Raw genomic sequence first — 18,865 nt, 5'->3', positions numbered from 1 at the left:
TCATGAAGGTGGTTTGAATTTAAGCCATGGTTTATGCAAATTTGTTTCTGCGTGGGCTATACGATTGACAGATTGCGTACGCCAACAGACGTCCAATAACAGACGCGCGGTGATACGCGCACGTCAAAGGTACGCCTGTTTCACGCTTATATTAGTCCATGTTTTAGATTTAATCCACGGTCTAAATTTAAACCACCTTCGTGAATTCGGGTCTTTGTGTTCACCTTAAAGGACAAGTTCACGTTGATATAGACATGTGTTGATTCAGTGAATGCAGCAATACCAGTAGAGCATATTAGCGAAAGTTTGAGGAAAATCGGATAATCCGTTCAAAAGTTATGAGTTTTTGAATTTTCAGTGCCGCCATCGCTCGATGAGAAGACTAAGATGTCACATGCAAAGATTTATATAAAGAACATAATTGTGAAGAAAATTCAACATACTTTCACTTTTTTGGCATGATAAAGGAACACTTGACTTGTCTCTTTCAGACAGCAGGGTGAATGATAATTACCCTGACAATTAAGTCGAGAGAATATGTAGGCCTATACTTTGAATTAAAAAAAAAAGAAGGAAATTTTGTGAAATTCTCAAACTTTCACTGATGTGTTCTACTAATATTGCTGCATTCACTCAATCCACAAATTTTTATTATGTAGGTGAACTTGTCCTTTAATCTCAAGCATGTCCTCATCAGGCTTTTCCTTATACCCTATTCCAAAGCTCATTAGAGCTTTCCTTTCAAACCACAGATTCTCATGACTGCGCCGTTTCTCCTTACACAACGTCATTGATACACCTACTTTTTTTTCAATTATATATCGGGTCATTTCTCCCAAATTTACTGATAATAGTATAGGAAGGGGATCATTGTTTGTCCCATCATGTGCGTATACTTTTTATGGTGCTTATTTACAACTTCAGGAATGGAGGAAGGGGGGGTGTCCAAGACATAAATTATTTCTTTCATGTATCCATCATTGATGAATTCATTAGTTTGTGTCAGAGAGTGTTCATATTTTAAAGGGGATGGCTATAGTAACTGATCAGTGGGAATCAGTGGGAATGCTGGGGGATGATTGTTCCAATTCTCGTGGGATTCATTTAAGAGTACATTATAATATATCTATTGTTGTGTAAAAATTATTTGCTTCAGAACAGTTTCATATTCAAGTAATGTGCAGTTTAATGCCCCGTCACTGTACAGGCATGCTAACCTGGAAACATCAAACTTCACATTACTTGAACATGATACCGTTCTGAAGCAAATAATTTTCACACAACAATAGATAGGTCCTATATAATGTACTCTTAAATGAATCCCACAAAGATTGGAACAATCATCCCCAGCATTCCCACTGATTCCCACTGATCAGTTACTAGCCATCCCCTTTAAATTAGAAGAGACATTTCGGAGATTTTGCATTAAATTTTGGAAAATTCGTGTACAGGTGTATACAATAAAGGCGATTCCTAATTGCTGTAGTTGCTATGCTGTATATACTCTTTCCCGGAAGTTTCATCCTGAACTAAAAATGCTAGTGGTAGGGACACCTTTATAGTTTCATTGGACGTGGCTATGAATTAACGTTGCAAGTCAAGTTAGTGTCGGATGATCCGCTTAGAATTGTTTATGAGCATAGCGGAAGAATTGAGCACGGGGCATTGGGGATTGGGATATTTTGGATAAAGCGAAATGGATTACCGTGTATAAGGTTAAGCGGCCGTATATGTATAGTGAAGGAAACTAGACCCCACTTCTTTTTATCTGACTGCTGTACATCAATAATACACATTACTGTGGACCTAATCATTATGCGTGTGTGCGCGGGGGGTTAATGCTGTATTGTGCGTTTTAATTGATTCAATCGTTTATTTCTTGGAAGGGGGAACGGAGGCGCTATATAATATAAGGTATATTCCGAATGAATTCTCCTCCCTTCGCAATGAGACGAGATTGCACGCACCCCATTCTGTCTCGATCACCCGCCGCTACATCATTTTCCTTTATGAGAACGAAAGAAACCAAAATGATTATTATATAAGCGAAAAGGTGTCATCTTCCTGTCACGTGCACGTGCTTGCTCGCATTTTTGCCGCATTTTACTTTCGACGTTAAAAGCTATAATTATACTATACGCATTTCAAAAAACAACTCGCAAAAAATAATCCCAAAAAGCGAAACAAACTGAACTACTGAAGGTTCAAGGTTGCAAATTTCTAAGAAAATTCTCTTAGGACTATGACTAATAATCACTATTCATCTCCGTGCTAATAAGTTTCCTTGTTGTTTCTTTTGGTTCATTTGTTTCTGCCTCTTTTTTTTTTCCGCAAGTCATGCAGTTTTGAGAATATGTGGAGAATAAAGAGCTATAGACTGAATTAGTTGGTAACGTAACATAGTCCATCGCATGCGATGAGAATTCTGACAGCAATATGTCTTGGTAGCATTTCAGCATTCCAAGGTTGCTTTCATTCATACAATAAGTGATGGATGACATGACACATTTTTTTTTTTTTAGATTCAACGCAATGTCATTACAGCTGTTTTTTTTTTAACGCCCATCCTTCTCTTATCATGAGATTCATAATGCGATTTCATTCTCTTCAATCATACACCATGCCCTATAATAGCAAGTTTGCTTTTTTTTGTTTGTTTCTTTATTTTCACTTTCCATCTTTTAAGATGGCTGGATATCCCATAATGTGTCCAGCAGCACTAGCTGGTCTTTCATGGGGCCCAGTTGTTGCTGTAAACTAAAACATTTTCGCGTCATATTAATTTTCGTGTAATTCGCGCTACTTTTGGCTATAGCGCAAATTCTAACTCCCTCCCCCGAAAACATCTTCACAATTGAATAAGTTGACAACTGCGCAGCGCGAATTCAACAGCCCGCGAATGTTTTTGAGCCGCTCAGCGCGAAAAATTAATCACGCGAAAATATCGACGTTTACAGCACTTCACGGGGCATAATGCACACTGCTCGATGGGATGAATGAATAAATGGAATGAATGAATGAATGAATGAATGAATGAATGAATGAATGAATGAATGAATGAATGAATGAATGAATGAATGAATGAATGAATGAATGAATAAATGGAATGAATGAATGAATGAATGAATGAATGAATGAATGAATGAATGAATGAATGAATGAATGAATAAATGGAATGAATGAATGAATGAATGAATGAATGAATGAATGAATGAATGAATGAATGAATGAATGAATGAATGAATGAATGAATGAATAAATGGAATGAATGAATGAATGAATGAATGAATGAATGAATGAATGAAGCGGGATCTTTTGCGTGCGTTAGGGTGTGACTCCTTCTCACAAGTCGAACGAATAATGGTTAATTCTACACGTTTCTCTTCCTCTTTGTCATGTCGTATACAGCGAATCAAGAAGACGCACGGTCCCGATTTCGAGCAGGAACCAGTCGTGAAAATATCCGTTTGGGACCAAAAATGCGACTACTGCACCCTGCCCGCCAGCTGTAATAAGTTCGGCAACAAGGAAGAGCTGCTTGTCTGCAAAGATTGCACTCTGAAAGGTTTGTATATGCACATCTCAGCTACAAAAAAAAAAAAACAAAGAAAAAACAGGGGCGGACCCAGGAATTCCGTAAAATAAAGCGGAGGGGGGAGGGGCGCAAAGAAGTTTATATTTCTGCTGCCACTTCGGGGTTTAATCAGGTGAGGCAATTTTCTGACACAATCGGGTGAGAGGGGAGGTGTCCTTCCCACGGTAGGGAGATTTTCTTCTTTTTTTTTTTAATAAATATTCATATTGGTCATCGTGCGATTTCATGCATACTTATAAAAGAACAAAATATCAAAGGGGACGCGCACCATCCCCTTTACTTTTCCTGTTTATTATTCTTTTTTTTAAGGAAAACAAAATCAAAGGGGGCGCTCCTCCCCCCCCCCATCCGTCACTTATAAAGCTCCATTGATGAACTATTTTCTTAATCATTTCAATACGATGTTTTATCAGAAAACAAAAGGAAAAACGGAACATCGATACGAGATTAGGGAATTTGAACAAACCATCTTGTCATAATGGGAAAATATGAGTACTGTTACTTGTTATATTCAGCTTACCATTTGTTTTTATTTGTTTATCTGTTATTATTATAATTTCTTTTTTCTTTTTGACCGAGTTTACCCCATAGTACATATAGTAGTAGAAGAAAAGAAATGTCAACGTCAGTTCTTGAAACGGTCAAGGTTTGTATGGCAAACTTTTTGCACGTCACATCAGCCACTATTTTTTCCTATCTTTTCAAAAAGGCACGTCTCCCTTATTTCCCTAATAACATCTACAATTTCGAGGAAAGCGTAGCCTAGTGAGGCGAGTCTATATTAGGTATATAAAAATACTATCCTCAGCATTTGTTTCCTAACTACACATATGAGAAAAAATATTGCAGTCACGGTGGCCTGTAAATATATTCATGGAGCTTTCGCAAGTTGAAACGGCGGCAGGCGACTTCAGGCTGCTGTTGAATATTCAACAGCACGCTTATTGCCCCCCAAATCCCAGGTGACTGTTTAGACGTCATTTGATCCATCACTATGTGACGTCATTCGATTCGTTTCCTCACCCTTTCAGTTCATCCATCTTGCATGAAATACTCCAAGCAGCTTGCTGAGCGATCGCGGCTATCGCCCTGGCAGTGTATCGATTGCAAGACGTGTCACGTATGCGAAGACGCCGGCGATGCGGTGAGTCAATGTTATGTATTCGTTAATCCAGCCGCCAAAGTGCATTATTTTGTATAAGAGAAACGCCAGATAGTCCCGTAATACGTAAGTATATTATGGCAGTTAAACGTGCAAACATTAAACTAAGTTATTCTTTTGCTGCTCAGACTTGCAAGATATCAGAGCTGAATGGTCTTTACGACAACTTCATTCTCTGTTACCCTGTCAATATCTCTGTCACCAATCAGTGCATGTGAAATGTATTTTGTGTTTTGTCTAAAAAAGAGTGAATTTGGATTACACCTTCAATTTTGAATGCGCAGATATTACTATACTGATATACATATAATTGGAAGCATATACTCTACACCTATAGGCAGACATAAATATGATTATAAATATTATTTAGTCTCTTTTCTTCACTGATATGAAAGATAAAAGTGAATAGTATGAACTATAATTGCAGTCAATATCCTTCAATTTTCTTTAAAAAACGCACACATACACACAATCGAATCAATAATCCTGGCTAGGCTACATTACTATATTATGTATATTGTTTTTAATTTTCAAGTGTTTAATGAAATGAGAATCTTGGTCGTTACCATGCCCGATTATCCTAGTAGAAAGTAGATGATGGCTGTGGTGTCAGTGATATTCACACAAGTCTTCAAAAATTCAAATTTATTATTTATTATGAGTTATTTCCATTCTTGTTAATTTGAGGTGTTTGCGATTAAAACGGCTTAAAGACAAAGAAAGTAACAAGACAATAATGTTTTTTTTATCATCAGAAATATTTCTTGTTATATGTAACAAGTGAGATATCATCGTTTATTCAAAGCAGAAATGCGCGATTCATCTGAAATATAAACGGCAAGAAAAAAAAAATAAAACACAAACAAAAAGACATTGAAATGCCGTTTAACTCTACCTGCACGTACAATTCTAAATCCTAAGAACTTCCTACCACTTCAGTTTTGATAATTATTGATATTCCAATTCTCATCAGGATACGCTGTTATTCTGCGACTCGTGTGACAAGGGCTACCACATGGCATGCCACAATCCCACCGTCGAAGAGAAACCCAGCGGTAAGGAAGCCCAAGCAGAAGTCAATGAGGATGCATGCAGTTGTTGTGTCTACTTGATTGCGTGTGTGACAATGATTATGTGTCTGTTGCGCCAACGGGGAAATCCCGCTGCCGTTTTGCCTTTTATTTTATTTTATATTTATTTGTTTTATGGTTTCATTTTTCTTCGGTGAGTGGCACTGCGGAAAAAAAAAATCAATTTCAGTTTCAATTTCAATTTTGATTTCAAGTTATTTCTCCAACTTTTTTAAAACAAAAATACAATGTACGAACGAAAAGAGAACAATAACACAGTGATTTTGGTAAATTTGGATTTTCTGAGGAAAACTAAATTTTCCAAGCTAATTGGATGAGATGCAAAATGCAGTATATTGTTGCACTTTTAATGACATGTACCATGTTTTAATACCACTGAAAAAAAAACCTAATCCATAGGACTTTTTAAAAAGTACAAATTATATTTCCGCCAACTATGGGGAACACACTTTTAAGTACAGTGTATGTGTTTCTGCCAAATACGTGTTCCTCCAAATACGTAATCTCTCACTTTGTACGCCACATCAATGTGTAGTATTCCCCGAGACATTCAGCACATTAATTATTGGAAGTCGCTGAAAAGATGGATTTCTATCGTTAATCATTAGTTCTAAACGTGAGTGGGACACACCCACAGTCCACACAGTAGCTCTTCACGACGTAAGGACCGGATGCAAGTTCGTGAGCGATTGCTTTCTAGTTAATCTAACAATGATTAGCATGGTATGAATGGTAAACAAACTTCGCTGCTGCCCGAAATTTGCGATGAAACAACCACAACCACAACAGCAACGAAACATAAATCCTGACGTTTCTCGCAAGTTAGAATATCCAAATGCTCAATATTTTAAGTGCTTTCATGTGCACATTGATTTTTACTTAACTTTGCAAACACGTTGGCGTTCTCCAATGTATAAAAGAGATCTTTTAGATGTGATAGGGATGATAATGCACGTTCCCGCTGTAAGATAGTGTCAAACGCCCTGTGAGACAAAAGCCCGGGGACGAAAGCAGATTTGCCAAGCAGTTTCCATGTTCTCTTATAATCATAAGTATAGATATCATAAATTGAGAGCGCAGAGCACGGTTTAGGAAGTTGTATGCAATTGATACGGTTTTCCCATACAGCACGTGAACAAGGGAACTGTCAATTAACCCTATAAAGCCCAAGGGGGGGGGGCACAATGTGCCCCCCCCCTACCATATTTTCGTTTGCCACTCCTACACCCTTCACCCGATTTCAACCAAATTTGGTGACTTTTCCTAAAATCTTATTGCGAACATTTTGATGTATAATTTAGCTATGTCCAATATTGTTGGTTGCCATGGCAACCATAAACTGACAACCATGTTCGTCAGATTTTGCATGATTTTCCGTTCCAAGTTCAGTTAACAATATAATAATGGATGAAATGGGGGTTTTCTTGGCTGTAATTTGCTGAAGGACCAAATTGTGAAGTAATTATGGTTGTGAATTACCCTGAAATGGTCTTCTTATTATTTCCTTTATTTTTTATATGACATAGGCATCAAACAATAGATATAATAGAAATAATCGAAAATACAGCATTTTCCAAAGACTACCCTTTTATTTTGTGTTATTTTCACACAAGCTTTGCCTGTAATATAATTTTTATATCATATTATCAATCTGCAAACTCAAAATTTCAATATTTTGGAAATATGAAATGTGATGCCAATATTATGTACCCATTCCAAGCAATACATGATAGGTTTCATATATTTCTTCATATTGTAACGAATAGCGCCCCCACATGTTGACCTTGAGAAATTTCAACCATAACAAATAGTGAAAGTTGACTTGCTTTTCTTTTGTGGTAAATATGAAAATGATTGATATAAAATAAAAACATATATACTGGGGATAAAGAAATACAAAGAAAAAACATGATTTTAGCGTATTTCCTATGTATTTCTTTATATTTTGGTAAATAGCGCCCTCAGTGGATGACCTTGGGAAATTTCAAATGTTGGGTCATGTAGAGTATGAGTTGCTCTACCCACGTGCCAAATATGACGGTCATACATCATATAATAAAGAAGTTATATAGGGGGGGGGGGCACAATGTGCCCCCCCTTGGGCCTGGAAGGGGTCAAAATAGCTTGGGCTTTATAGGGTTAAGACTTCTCGATATGCCGTTAATCCTGAAAGGGCCGGGCTTTTTTTGGCTATATGCTAAAACCGGGGGGGGGGGTGGATTCCGCCTCCCCCCCCCCCCCCCCAAGATCTCGGCCATCAGAGGTGCGATCGGGACGAAATTTGTCATGCATGACACCCACGTCAAAATCTTCAAGATTGTGTCAAAAGATTTTTTGAAATAACCAATTATCAATTTTAATTGATTAATTATACAAATTAAGCAAGAGATCATATTTTAGCCTAATTAAAAGCACTGAGAGTCTCCTTTTTGGTTTGTATATCTCTGTGAGCATATTCAACAATTGTACATCATAAAAACTTCTAAAAGTCATTTCAATTCTTATGTATTTTTTGTTTTCAGAATTTCTTATGTATTTCGTTGTTTTTCGACTTTTTTTTTCTTTGTTTTTTTATTGGAAATTGTCACTGACCACTTTTATACCATAATTAGCTTAAAATCAATCAATGAAAGTGATTAATTGTAAAAATAATCAGTTTTTTATGACTTTCATGACAGAGCACAGTTTTCCATAGGAAATGTACACAAAATCACAAAATTGTGCCCGTTTTGGGGTGACATGCCTTTACAAAAATGGGCGTGGCTTCGAAAAAGTACACACGTACGTTGTAAATTTGGTCTCAAAAGTTGCGCGAGACTTGAACAAAGAAAGTCAAGAAGCCTTGCGACAAGGCCTTCTCGCGTTACAGAATTATAGCGCGAAACGTCAAGGGGAGGGGGCAAATTCTGCCCCCCCCCCCCCTGCCCCTTTAGGGTTAAGCATGGAGTTAAAATTGTGGCTCAGGATAAATGTCTGTCTGTCTGTCTGTCTGTCATTTGCTCTCCTGTCAGGTTTCATTTTTGTTCTTTCTTCCCCCCCCCCCACATCTCTATCTCTCCCTCCATACCCCCTCATCCTTCTCTCATTCTCACTCTCACTATTTCTCGTCAGGTGTCAATATGGCTGTGTATGTCTGCTTGTAACAGTATTCTAGGAATTAAACCCTTAGACTGATTCTTCTTTTTTTTTTCTTCTTCTTCTTTTTTTACTATTACAGGTAAATGGGTATGTGAGCTGTGTGCCAGTGAAGACATGGAGGTATACAGCAATAGTACAGGTGAGAATGTCATCTAGAGACGTTTACTATCTCACACGACCCGGGAGAATGAATAAGCCAGTTTGGAGTTCCACTTTGCGCATGAGCAGAAAATGGTTATTCGTACCAACAGGCTTGTTGATTTTCAAGTTCATTTTGATAAGCATCTGTGCTGTAATGATTAATGCTGCTTGCCAGCACATCTACCTGACAGCAAAAGTGGTAGTTGGCAATATAAATAAAAAGAGATTATTAGTACATTCAATGCAGAACAATGAATGGATGCTTTCCCAAGTGTTATGGGGCATTCTGGTCATCTGGTCTACGCAAGTTCATTCTTTGTTTGAACAGGATTGATAATACCACAAATTGTTACGTAAAGCTTATGCATTATGTCGCTCTGAAAACGAGTGAAGTGCCTCAACCGACTGAGAAAAAAGAAAGGTCATTCGTATCAATATGCCCGAAAGCTAACTCTGAACTGGCTTATTCATGTAATGCATCGTACACATGGCATACTATGCCTTTACAACTTGATTATGCTAATTTGTGTGAACGTGTCGTTTGCGAAACAATAGAAGTACCGAAAGTCTTGAGGCATTGTCTGTGAAGACCTTGAGTAGAGCGAGCGAAGAGTGTCTCCAAAGTGACTGTCACGTTGCAGGGGACGAATTGACGAACGGATTTTGCCTCGACCATACAGACAGCAGGGGCGGATCCAGGAATTCCGTAAAGAGGGGCGCCTTTACAGAATTAAAGGGGGGCGCAGGCACCCCATTTTTTTTTCTTTTTATTTCTTTTGTTTTAACAAAAAATAAAGGGGGAGGGGGTGGCGCCCGGTACGCTCCCCCCCCCTGGATCCGCCACTGGACAGGGCGGAAGAGTATTGAAATGACAGCAAACTGGCGGGAAACGTAATGATTGTGAAACAACATTCAGTTAAGGAAAATTTGGCGGAAAAAAAGGAGGAATGAATGACTCCAAATCATACAGAGTGAGAAAGGTGACCCATATTAAAATGGTGCCGCCATGGTTCGGTAGATACGACTGTGAACACCTAACAAAGAGTTTCGGAGTTCGAATCCTGTCTGGTAGGCCCACTTTATGGCCTTGAGGTCGTCTGACAAGATGCTTCACCCTACGTCCCCGTCGACCTACGTGATTATGAGTGGATGGTTATTGGCAACGTGCGGGAAATAATTGTGACAGGCCAATTTAGGAGGCGAATGCTTACACTCAGGAGGCTTCTTATATGTGTAAATAAGAACATATCATCATCGATTTCATTACTACCTGTAATCAACTCTTTTTAACCCTGCGAGTGCACATTACGCAGGTACAATTTAGCACGCGAAGGCACTGACGGACGCCGTCCCAGCGTTGATCGCAATTCGTCAAAGCACAGGCAGAATGACTTTACCGCATCAAAGAGAAAGCTTTTTGTATACACAACACAAAGTACTCGGTAAACGTGAGGGGTGTACATACACAGACGAATGGAGATCTAGAGGCAGCCAACTAAACAGCACTTTGTCTTCGCAGCTCTTAAATTTTCACAGGTCACGGTATACGCACCTCGCATGAATCCAAAATGTTGGGTTGTTGTTTTTTTTTTTTTCTCGCACCAACGCGCTTGAAAGGAACGCGCATTTCCCTGCACGAGTAAGTGTGTGTAATCCGACATTATATACCTTTTCAAAAGAGTCTTTAAAGTCTTTGTAGCTTTGCAATTTATAGGGGAAAATGGTATCAAATTGTATTGCACGTAATTACGTTGACGTGCATTGAGTACAATTTACAGACGAGCGTCTTTTCCCTTCTTTCAATTCGTCGATATTAATTTTTGATAAAATGACGACACCAGCCTTCACTAATTCTGCAATTTCATTTTAGATAAAGCAAAGCACGTCACGACGACCACAGAAGATTTGTGCCCTTTATCATCCTTTTGGTTCTGTTGCCACACCCAGTCTATTCCAGTGTCTGTCCCAATGTGTGCTCCCGTTTACATGGGGGACAAAATACATATATTCTTTTCAATTTAGCGTGTTTTTGTTGGTATTGTTGTTTTTGTTTTTGCTTTTGTGGGGCCTCCAGCAGCAACTTTGTGTGCGATGGCAAAGTCATCACGTAGCCATTGTGGATCCCTCGCGTGTCCTTCGGGTAACTGTATACAGATCCAGATCTTCGTGCTCTCTTCATGTGTGGTTCGGGTGTCATCGTGTGACCTTCTGCAGGCATCGTGCTTGCTTCGGCTCTTGATTGGCTTTTGATCAAGTTCGGGCCAACTTCGCACGAAATTGAAAATTCCGCATTCGTATGGCCATCATGTGTCGATTTCGGGACGCTGTGACGCCACCCTAAATGTAGCCTATTATGTTCTTGTCTATGATGAAAGTATAATATTGTTTTATTACCGCATGTCTTCAATGATCGTTGTTGTTGCATTATTTCATAACTGAAACTGCGAAGTCTCAGAAAGGACCTTGAACACCGTTAGTGGAAATGATGGTGTGTTCCACGACCTACTTGATGGTGTGTACACCGCCTACATCTTGCGTCTCACAGTGTTTCATCCAAAGGCCAAATAATGAGATGAAGATAATAGCAATAATGAGAAGAAATGGCATTGAGATTATTCTCGGATAATAATGATTATATTGGCCGTGTTACCTGCTCTGAGTGTGATGGCGACTTACCACTCTCTCTTTGTGTTTGTTTGTCCGTCTGTCTCCCCCCTGTGGCCTCTCTCTCTCTCTCATGCTCTTTGTATACTATATTTACAGACGAGGATGGATCTCTTGCTTCATCTAGCGCCAGTATATCTTCCCTCCTGGACGACAAGTCGGAGAAAAGCCCTGACCAAAAGTGAGTTTTTACTGTTCAGTGTACGAGGTCGACAAGTTTTACCCCACCCTCACCCAAGGTTCTGTCACAAGGCCACTCCGACAATCAAGACAATCAAAATGCGTAATAGCAACTTGTCGGCCCGGGGGGCGGGGGGGGGGGGGGGGAGGGGACAGTTACCCCTTTAGTCCAGTTAGAGATTTTACGTCAAGGAGAATCCGGATGGAACCTCAGTCAATCCATTCCGGCTATGGATATTGAGGATACCACTCACACTTTCATGTCAATCACTATGATACGACACCAGGTGATTGCGACCAGCGAAAGTCTTAACCCTATTCTAACTGGGCTATTTGAGACCAAGTTTTTACTGGGGGGGGGGGGGGGGTCAATTTGACCCCCCCTTCAGATCTTGTAAAAAAAATAGCGCAATCAAAATCATTTTCTTTTGTGTTTTATTGTTTTGTTAATTTCTTATGTATTTTATTATTTTTTCGATCTTTTGTTTTCTATTGTTTTTTTTTGCCAAAATTTGTTGGAGGCACTTTTTCAAGCTTATCTACATTAGAATTGATTTATTTCAATGGCTAAAAGTTGAAATAATCTAATTTATATCAATTAAACAAAAAACCACAGTTTGCATTGGATTTGCACACGAAATCATGAATTTGAGCAGTATTCGGGTTGACATGCATATGCAAAACATTGCATAACTTCAGAACGGTGTATCCGGACATCGCAAATTTGGTCTCAAAATATGTGGGAAACTCAAATGAAAAAAGTCGTGGAACGACGCGGCAAAATCTTTGCGCGTTGCGAAATCGTGGCGCGAAACGTCGAGGGGGGGGGGGTCAATTTGACCCCCCCCCCCCCAGTTAGAATAGGGTTAAAAGGTGACCATAATTTCTTCGGCAGTTTTCACCTTGGACGTTGCCAGAAGGACAGGGGGGGGGGGGGCATGGTTAGGATGACCATTGGGACCCGTAAAAACAAATAAACGAAGTAAACAGTGGCTTATAATAATGTGTTTTTATTTTTTATTTTTTAATCAGACTGAAAGCAGGACTAAATGTTGATTTGACTCTTGCATCTTTCAGTTGTATGATTTTCATTTTATTCTATTCAATTTTTATTTTTGCTTTGCTGTTCTATGTTTTGGTCGTTTTTTAATCTACTTATATGCTTTTTGATGTTGCCTTTAATTCATCACGATTGTATAGGCAATTAGCACTATATTTTTAGTCAGCGGACCTCACCTCCAAGAATGGATGCAGCATTAGATATTGGCGAGATTTGTCGTCGAGTGGTTTACCTCTCAATTTATGTTCAGGAACGATTATTGATGTTAAGAAAATTACTGCATCACTGCGTAGATCAGCGGCATACCTCTTCCCCGCAACCACTTTTCTTGTTGTGGATTGTTGTTGGTACTGTTGTTAGTGTTTTGATGCCTCCGCTACGAAGTATCACCGCAGGCATTATGTTTTCGGGTCGTCAGTCTGTCTGTCCGTCCCTCCGTCCGTCCGTAATCGATTTTGTAGATAGCAAAACTTAAGAACCGTTGAAGGAATCCAAATGAAATTTGGCATATGTACGTATGAGTTGATGAAGCTGTGTTAATTAACATCTGGGTACAGCACACGCTCGAGGTCAAAGGTCAAGGTCAAACTCTTAGGATTTCACTATTTCCTCATATCTGTGCAGTGCCTGAAGGTATTTAATGAAGGTTAGTTTATATTACCAGGTAAAGATTCACTAGAGAAAGTTTTGGGCTGTGGTGTCAAAGTTCAAAGGTCAATGGTCAAGAGAAAATGCTAAAATTTGACTTCTCAATATTTCTGAAATGGCCCAAGTTATCTTCATGAAACTTAGTATATATGTATGGACTGCCTAACAGTGTTTCGCTTGAAAAGTCTTTGGTAATGGTGTCAAAGGCAAAGAGTCAAATGTCAGGTCCATGTGAAACGCTAAAATTGTGTTGTTTGCGAAAATTAATTTACTTAAATACTGTTCGGTGGAATAAACGAAACTATTTCAACTCCGTCCAAGGTCAAGCCCTACGTCGGGCCAGGTATCCCCAGACGTGGCTACCCCGAACCAGTCCATGCCAGCCAACCTCCCCGAGCAGTCAGCCCAGAGTCGAACCAGCAGCCCGACCAAAGACAACCTCTCTACCCATCCGTCCACGTGGTCCCTCGATGATGTCGTTAGATACTTCAAGCAGAGGGGGTATGAGGAGCAGGCTGCGTCTTTCAGAGATCAGGTACAGAATCAAAGTCATTTTTGCAGTGTAGACAAAACCTATACAGTTGAACCTCTATTATCCGGCCTCCCTTTATCCGGATCTCTCTATTATCCGGACGCAATCTCGCCGTGATTTTTTTTTAATAATTACGGGAAGAAAGGGGGATTCCCAACTCCTTGAGAACTCCTACCCAAACACACATGAATTACATATTACTTCCAATATGATTAACATACATTGCATCAAATTTCCTTCCAAATTGCTTACCTTCAGACATTTCAGCATCCCGAAACATCCCCAAATGTAACAATGAAAAGGTTGCAGTATACACATTACTACATGTGGTACTACAATGGGCTATCTCAGTACATGTGTATGTATATGTACATGTATTAAGCATTGAGTCTCCCGTATCCGGCCAAATCCCTTATCCGGATGAGCCCCGGTCCCGACTTGTCCGGATACGAGAGGTTCAACTGTACTAAGGAGATGAATGTTCTGTGCAATGACGATGATGTAATTCATGTAGCATAAGGATCGCTACATTCAAGTGTGGTGAATCCAGAGTTTCAAAGCACACATCGTGGAATATATATAGTTCTGGCATACATGTGACATCAGCAAAACCATATTCACGTCCCGTTTTTACGTATTGCACAAGGATTTATACCTTTACTATATTTCAACGTATCACAACTAATGCATAGCACAGGTAAGCATTTTGTAGGCAGAAGGATTGGAATAATTATTTGTAACATGTGGTTAGGAAATATGCATGAGATATGAATAGATCCGTAAGTGGACCACTGAAATCTCACTTTGTAGATAGAAGCTGATTAGTGATTTAGAGCTCTTATCCTGCTTTTATACATTTTTTTTTTTCAGGAAATTGACGGCAACGCTCTCCTCCTACTACGTCGATCTGACGTCTTGACCGGTTTGTCATTCAAACTTGGCCCCGCCCTCAAGATCTACAAATATGTCAGCGAGCTTCAGCTGTTCCACGCCAAGAAACCTATCAACGGATTCGCCAAACCAGCCTTATCAAAAACCACGACGTTCCCGCCCCATAGCAAGGTCCAAGCCGCGAGAATATTGACTCCATCCATGGCAACGCAGTCAGCGAGCCAATCACCTTCGCCCGCAAAATCGCCGTCATCAAGTGGGACAACGCCTCCCAGTACTATGACACGCCCTGTAGAGGTATCTCAGCCAACGGACGCCGCAGCAGCCACCAATGCATCGGCGTCTTCCATATTAACCACGCCCACTGAAGCAGAATCGGTATCGCAGTCGGTATCACCTTCGAAGACGAGCCAATCCTGAGAAAAACTCTTCGCAGATAATCTGTGACGACTTAACGAGTCATACACTAAAGAAGACGAAGACACATGAAATCAATCACACGGAAACCTTGAGGTTGTATGCACGCAAGCACACATACCCGTACAAACTTTCTGATATCAGCTGTTCCCATAATTCTAGGATTAGATCACTGGACTATAGCGACGTTTCCTTTGGGTTCTCGCAAAGAAAATAACTTCCACAGGCAAATGGACTGTCAGAGTATATATTTAAAAGAATATTTATGTAGTTTATGTACTATGTACAGAATATGATACACGATGAAAGTATTTGCTGGTTTGTGTTGTTGAGACCACGACATCTCTATGTACTGGTTAACACTTTCTGTGTCATGGGCTTTGGACAATGTGTACAGCGCTGTTGGGTTTTCTGTACTCAAAGCTCGTAAAGGGTTGGAGATCACCTAACACCCGTTATACATGTTGGCATCTGCTAATGTGAGAAAATCGATAAACAGTTTGATGAAACTAGGCATCACGAATTTTAAATCGCTGCATTTATCATCCCTCAAACACAACTCTCTTGCCTGCCTTGATGTCATCCACAGTGTAAAGAGAGTTGCAATTTGATTATAGCATCACAATTATATGCCTTATGTAATGTACCTGACATTGACTAATGCGAAAAAAAAAAACCACCAAGCAAACAAACACAAAAGAAGAATAGTTCTTATCGAAATATGTGGGACATATTCCACGATTTATGGCAAGGACATTAATGAAGGGACTGACTGTGCAATGCAACTTCGTGTTTACTTTTGTTGATCCAGAATACCGTGATCAGTACTTAAGTGGTTATGATTAACAAAAACATAGGGTGCGTTCGAGCGCTCTAAAACGAACCAAAGCGAACTGAACCAAAGCGTACCGTACCGAACTGTGCCAGATTTGAAGCGTTCGAGCGCTCTGTCGAGAAAGCGTACCTCACGAGTTATTTTTCAGAAAAGGTCACGCATTTTGTAGGAAGAATGTCTCCACCAGCACTGGCGCTTGAACTACTTACAGCTGTCCCGAACAAAGAGAATGATGTTTTTGCATTGTGACGTATGCGCATGATACGCGCATGCTTTACAGCGAACTTTTGGTACGCTGTGGTACGCTTTTGGAGCACATGAAGTGGTCCACTTTTGGCTCGGTACAGTACGGTACGGTACACTTTAGGAGCGTTCGAGCGCTCCTCTGGCGCGGGTACGGTACGGTACAGTTCGCATTAGGAGAGCGCTCGAACGCACCCATTATTTTATGCACCTTCCCCTAGATTGGGCATAACTTTTTCGTTTACGTGTAATAAAATTATTAATCATATTCGTACTTTACCAGTGATAGACAGTTCATGTCACTGACAGTATCTCTGTCTTGAAAGTTTTGTTGGTGTATCCATGTAATCTGAAGAAAGATATTAGAAAAATAATTATGAAATATACGGCACATAGTATTTTAGATCTTTTGGTCACATAAGTGATGATCAAATTGTCATAGATGTGACAAGCTACTGAAATCCTTTCATCTGATCAAGGAGGTATGAGAGAATACCTCCTTGATCTGATTGGCTGAGAGCAAATTTGTCATAGAAATGTGGCAGTTGTCACTGATGACAAGTTTTATGAAACGGGGCCCAGGGCATTATGAGTCAATACAACTCAACACGCCTTTGCATTGCATGGTCTTAATCCTATTTTTTATTGTGAACTAATGCACCTGATTCACGGCAATGTGCATCCCATTAGGTCCTGTTATGATCTTTTCAACTGACTTCACTGTTGATGACATCACAGAAGGCACGGAATAGTTTTGAGGGGTGAAGTATAGTGACTTCAAATAAAATGAAAAGCTTCAGTATTTCCCATACATTTTTTTTTTGTTCAGTCAAGCAATGTATATTCTTGAATTGTGATATATGAAGACATATTATTCTCAGTATAAGTTCTCGTGGACACAGGAATTTGATGTCAGGAAGCCTTTAAGTAAGCAAGCCGTGTCCGTACAAAAACTGGTGCCAAGATTCCTGAATGATGTGTAGTCGGACTATAATAGGTAATTTCCTTGAAAAAAAAAAACACACTACTGGCACTTATACATAAAAATGAGAATAATCACGTAGTGTTGGATTGCTGACGTTTAGAACGATCCAAGTCAAACATGTATGGTAGGTGTTCAACACACCGACCGGGTCCACATCAACCGACCGCGCACTATAATGGCATTGCGCGTACAGAAAGAAAATGTACGCATGTGACTACGCGCAGCGGTGTTCGATTCTTCACTGGGCTACGCTACCGAGTAAAATGAGGCGAAAACAAATAAGTATTCCCTCTAAATTAACGAAATTTAGCAAAATCGAATAAGATTTATCGTGTAACTACATATAACTAGGCCTACCTTTGCTGACTCGTTGTTAGATGTAGAGTATCCTTCCGTAATAAATTTGACGATTTTGACCGCAAAATTGTCACCGCCGCTTGTACGATCGTGCACACACGTTGGTCGTTGACACAATACACATGACATAATTATTTTGTCGCCCGCTACGACCGTACGAGTTGAAGCAGAAACGAGAAATGAATGTGAAAAAACAAACCGACTCATCTAATTTATTTCAATTACGATGAAAAGTTTCCTAATGAAAATCAATTCAAATTACTCAAACAGTCCTTCAAAAGTAATATCGAAGGATTCAAAATATATTCAAATATTATTGGGAAAAAAATGATGGCTAGAAAAAAAACAGCGGCCTGTCGAAAAAACGCATTTAAGTGCCCTTTATACGTATTGTCAGGGTGGTCGGTTGAAATGAACAGGGCAACTGAGTGCGGAAAAAAATGACACCCCACGCGTTCGAAGCCGCCATCTAGAGCGCGTACCTCAGATCGCATTTTCAGTGCGCACTTGTGAATCCGGAGTATTTTCTCCACACGTGAGTAAAATTTCAGGCAAATTGTGAGATTTTTTCACGTTTCTGTTGATAGAAAAACGTTAGGTGGCCGGTATTATGAACACCCAACCATACATTGTATTGCCTCCATTGATGAAGCACAAAACAATGTACCGCAGTGAGTTGTGTGTGAGACAAATTAACGCGATTTGCGTTTCCTCGTTTGCTCGTATATACTACTAGTTGCATGGCCATGCACACACGCATAATCATGAATTCTTGCACGGGAACACACTGTACAATGTACAAAGTACACTCTTTTCCCTGCAGGAGATGGCGGATGGTTTGCTATACACTATTCTACACAACACACGGGCATTCCAGACGATTTTCATAAGTTCACATCATGTAGTACATAAATCAACAGCTTCAT

The 18,865-nt window shown here is 39.7% G+C and overlaps 1 protein-coding gene across 1 annotated transcript in view; it reads left to right on the top strand.

The window, feature by feature from the left end:
• Positions 1 to 15,522, top strand: part of LOC140236552 (uncharacterized) — a 29,898-nt gene extending 14,376 nt beyond the window's left edge. The window contains exons 2-8 of the mRNA XM_072316476.1: positions 3,409 to 3,565; positions 4,627 to 4,739; positions 5,731 to 5,812; positions 9,066 to 9,125; positions 11,891 to 11,972; positions 14,001 to 14,214; positions 15,082 to 15,522. Coding sequence (XP_072172577.1) covers positions 3,409 to 3,565; positions 4,627 to 4,739; positions 5,731 to 5,812; positions 9,066 to 9,125; positions 11,891 to 11,972; positions 14,001 to 14,214; positions 15,082 to 15,522 — 1,149 coding nt within the window. The remainder of the gene's footprint in view (positions 1 to 3,408; positions 3,566 to 4,626; positions 4,740 to 5,730; positions 5,813 to 9,065; positions 9,126 to 11,890; positions 11,973 to 14,000; positions 14,215 to 15,081) is intronic.
• The last annotated feature ends 3,343 nt before the right edge of the window (positions 15,523 to 18,865 follow it).

This window comes from Diadema setosum, chromosome 13 (genome assembly GCF_964275005.1).
Source record: "Diadema setosum chromosome 13, eeDiaSeto1, whole genome shotgun sequence".
Classification (NCBI taxonomy): Eukaryota; Metazoa; Echinodermata; class Echinoidea; order Diadematoida; family Diadematidae; genus Diadema; species Diadema setosum.
The sequence above is the reverse complement of the archived record's forward strand: the minus strand, read 5'-3'. Positions and strand labels throughout refer to the sequence as shown.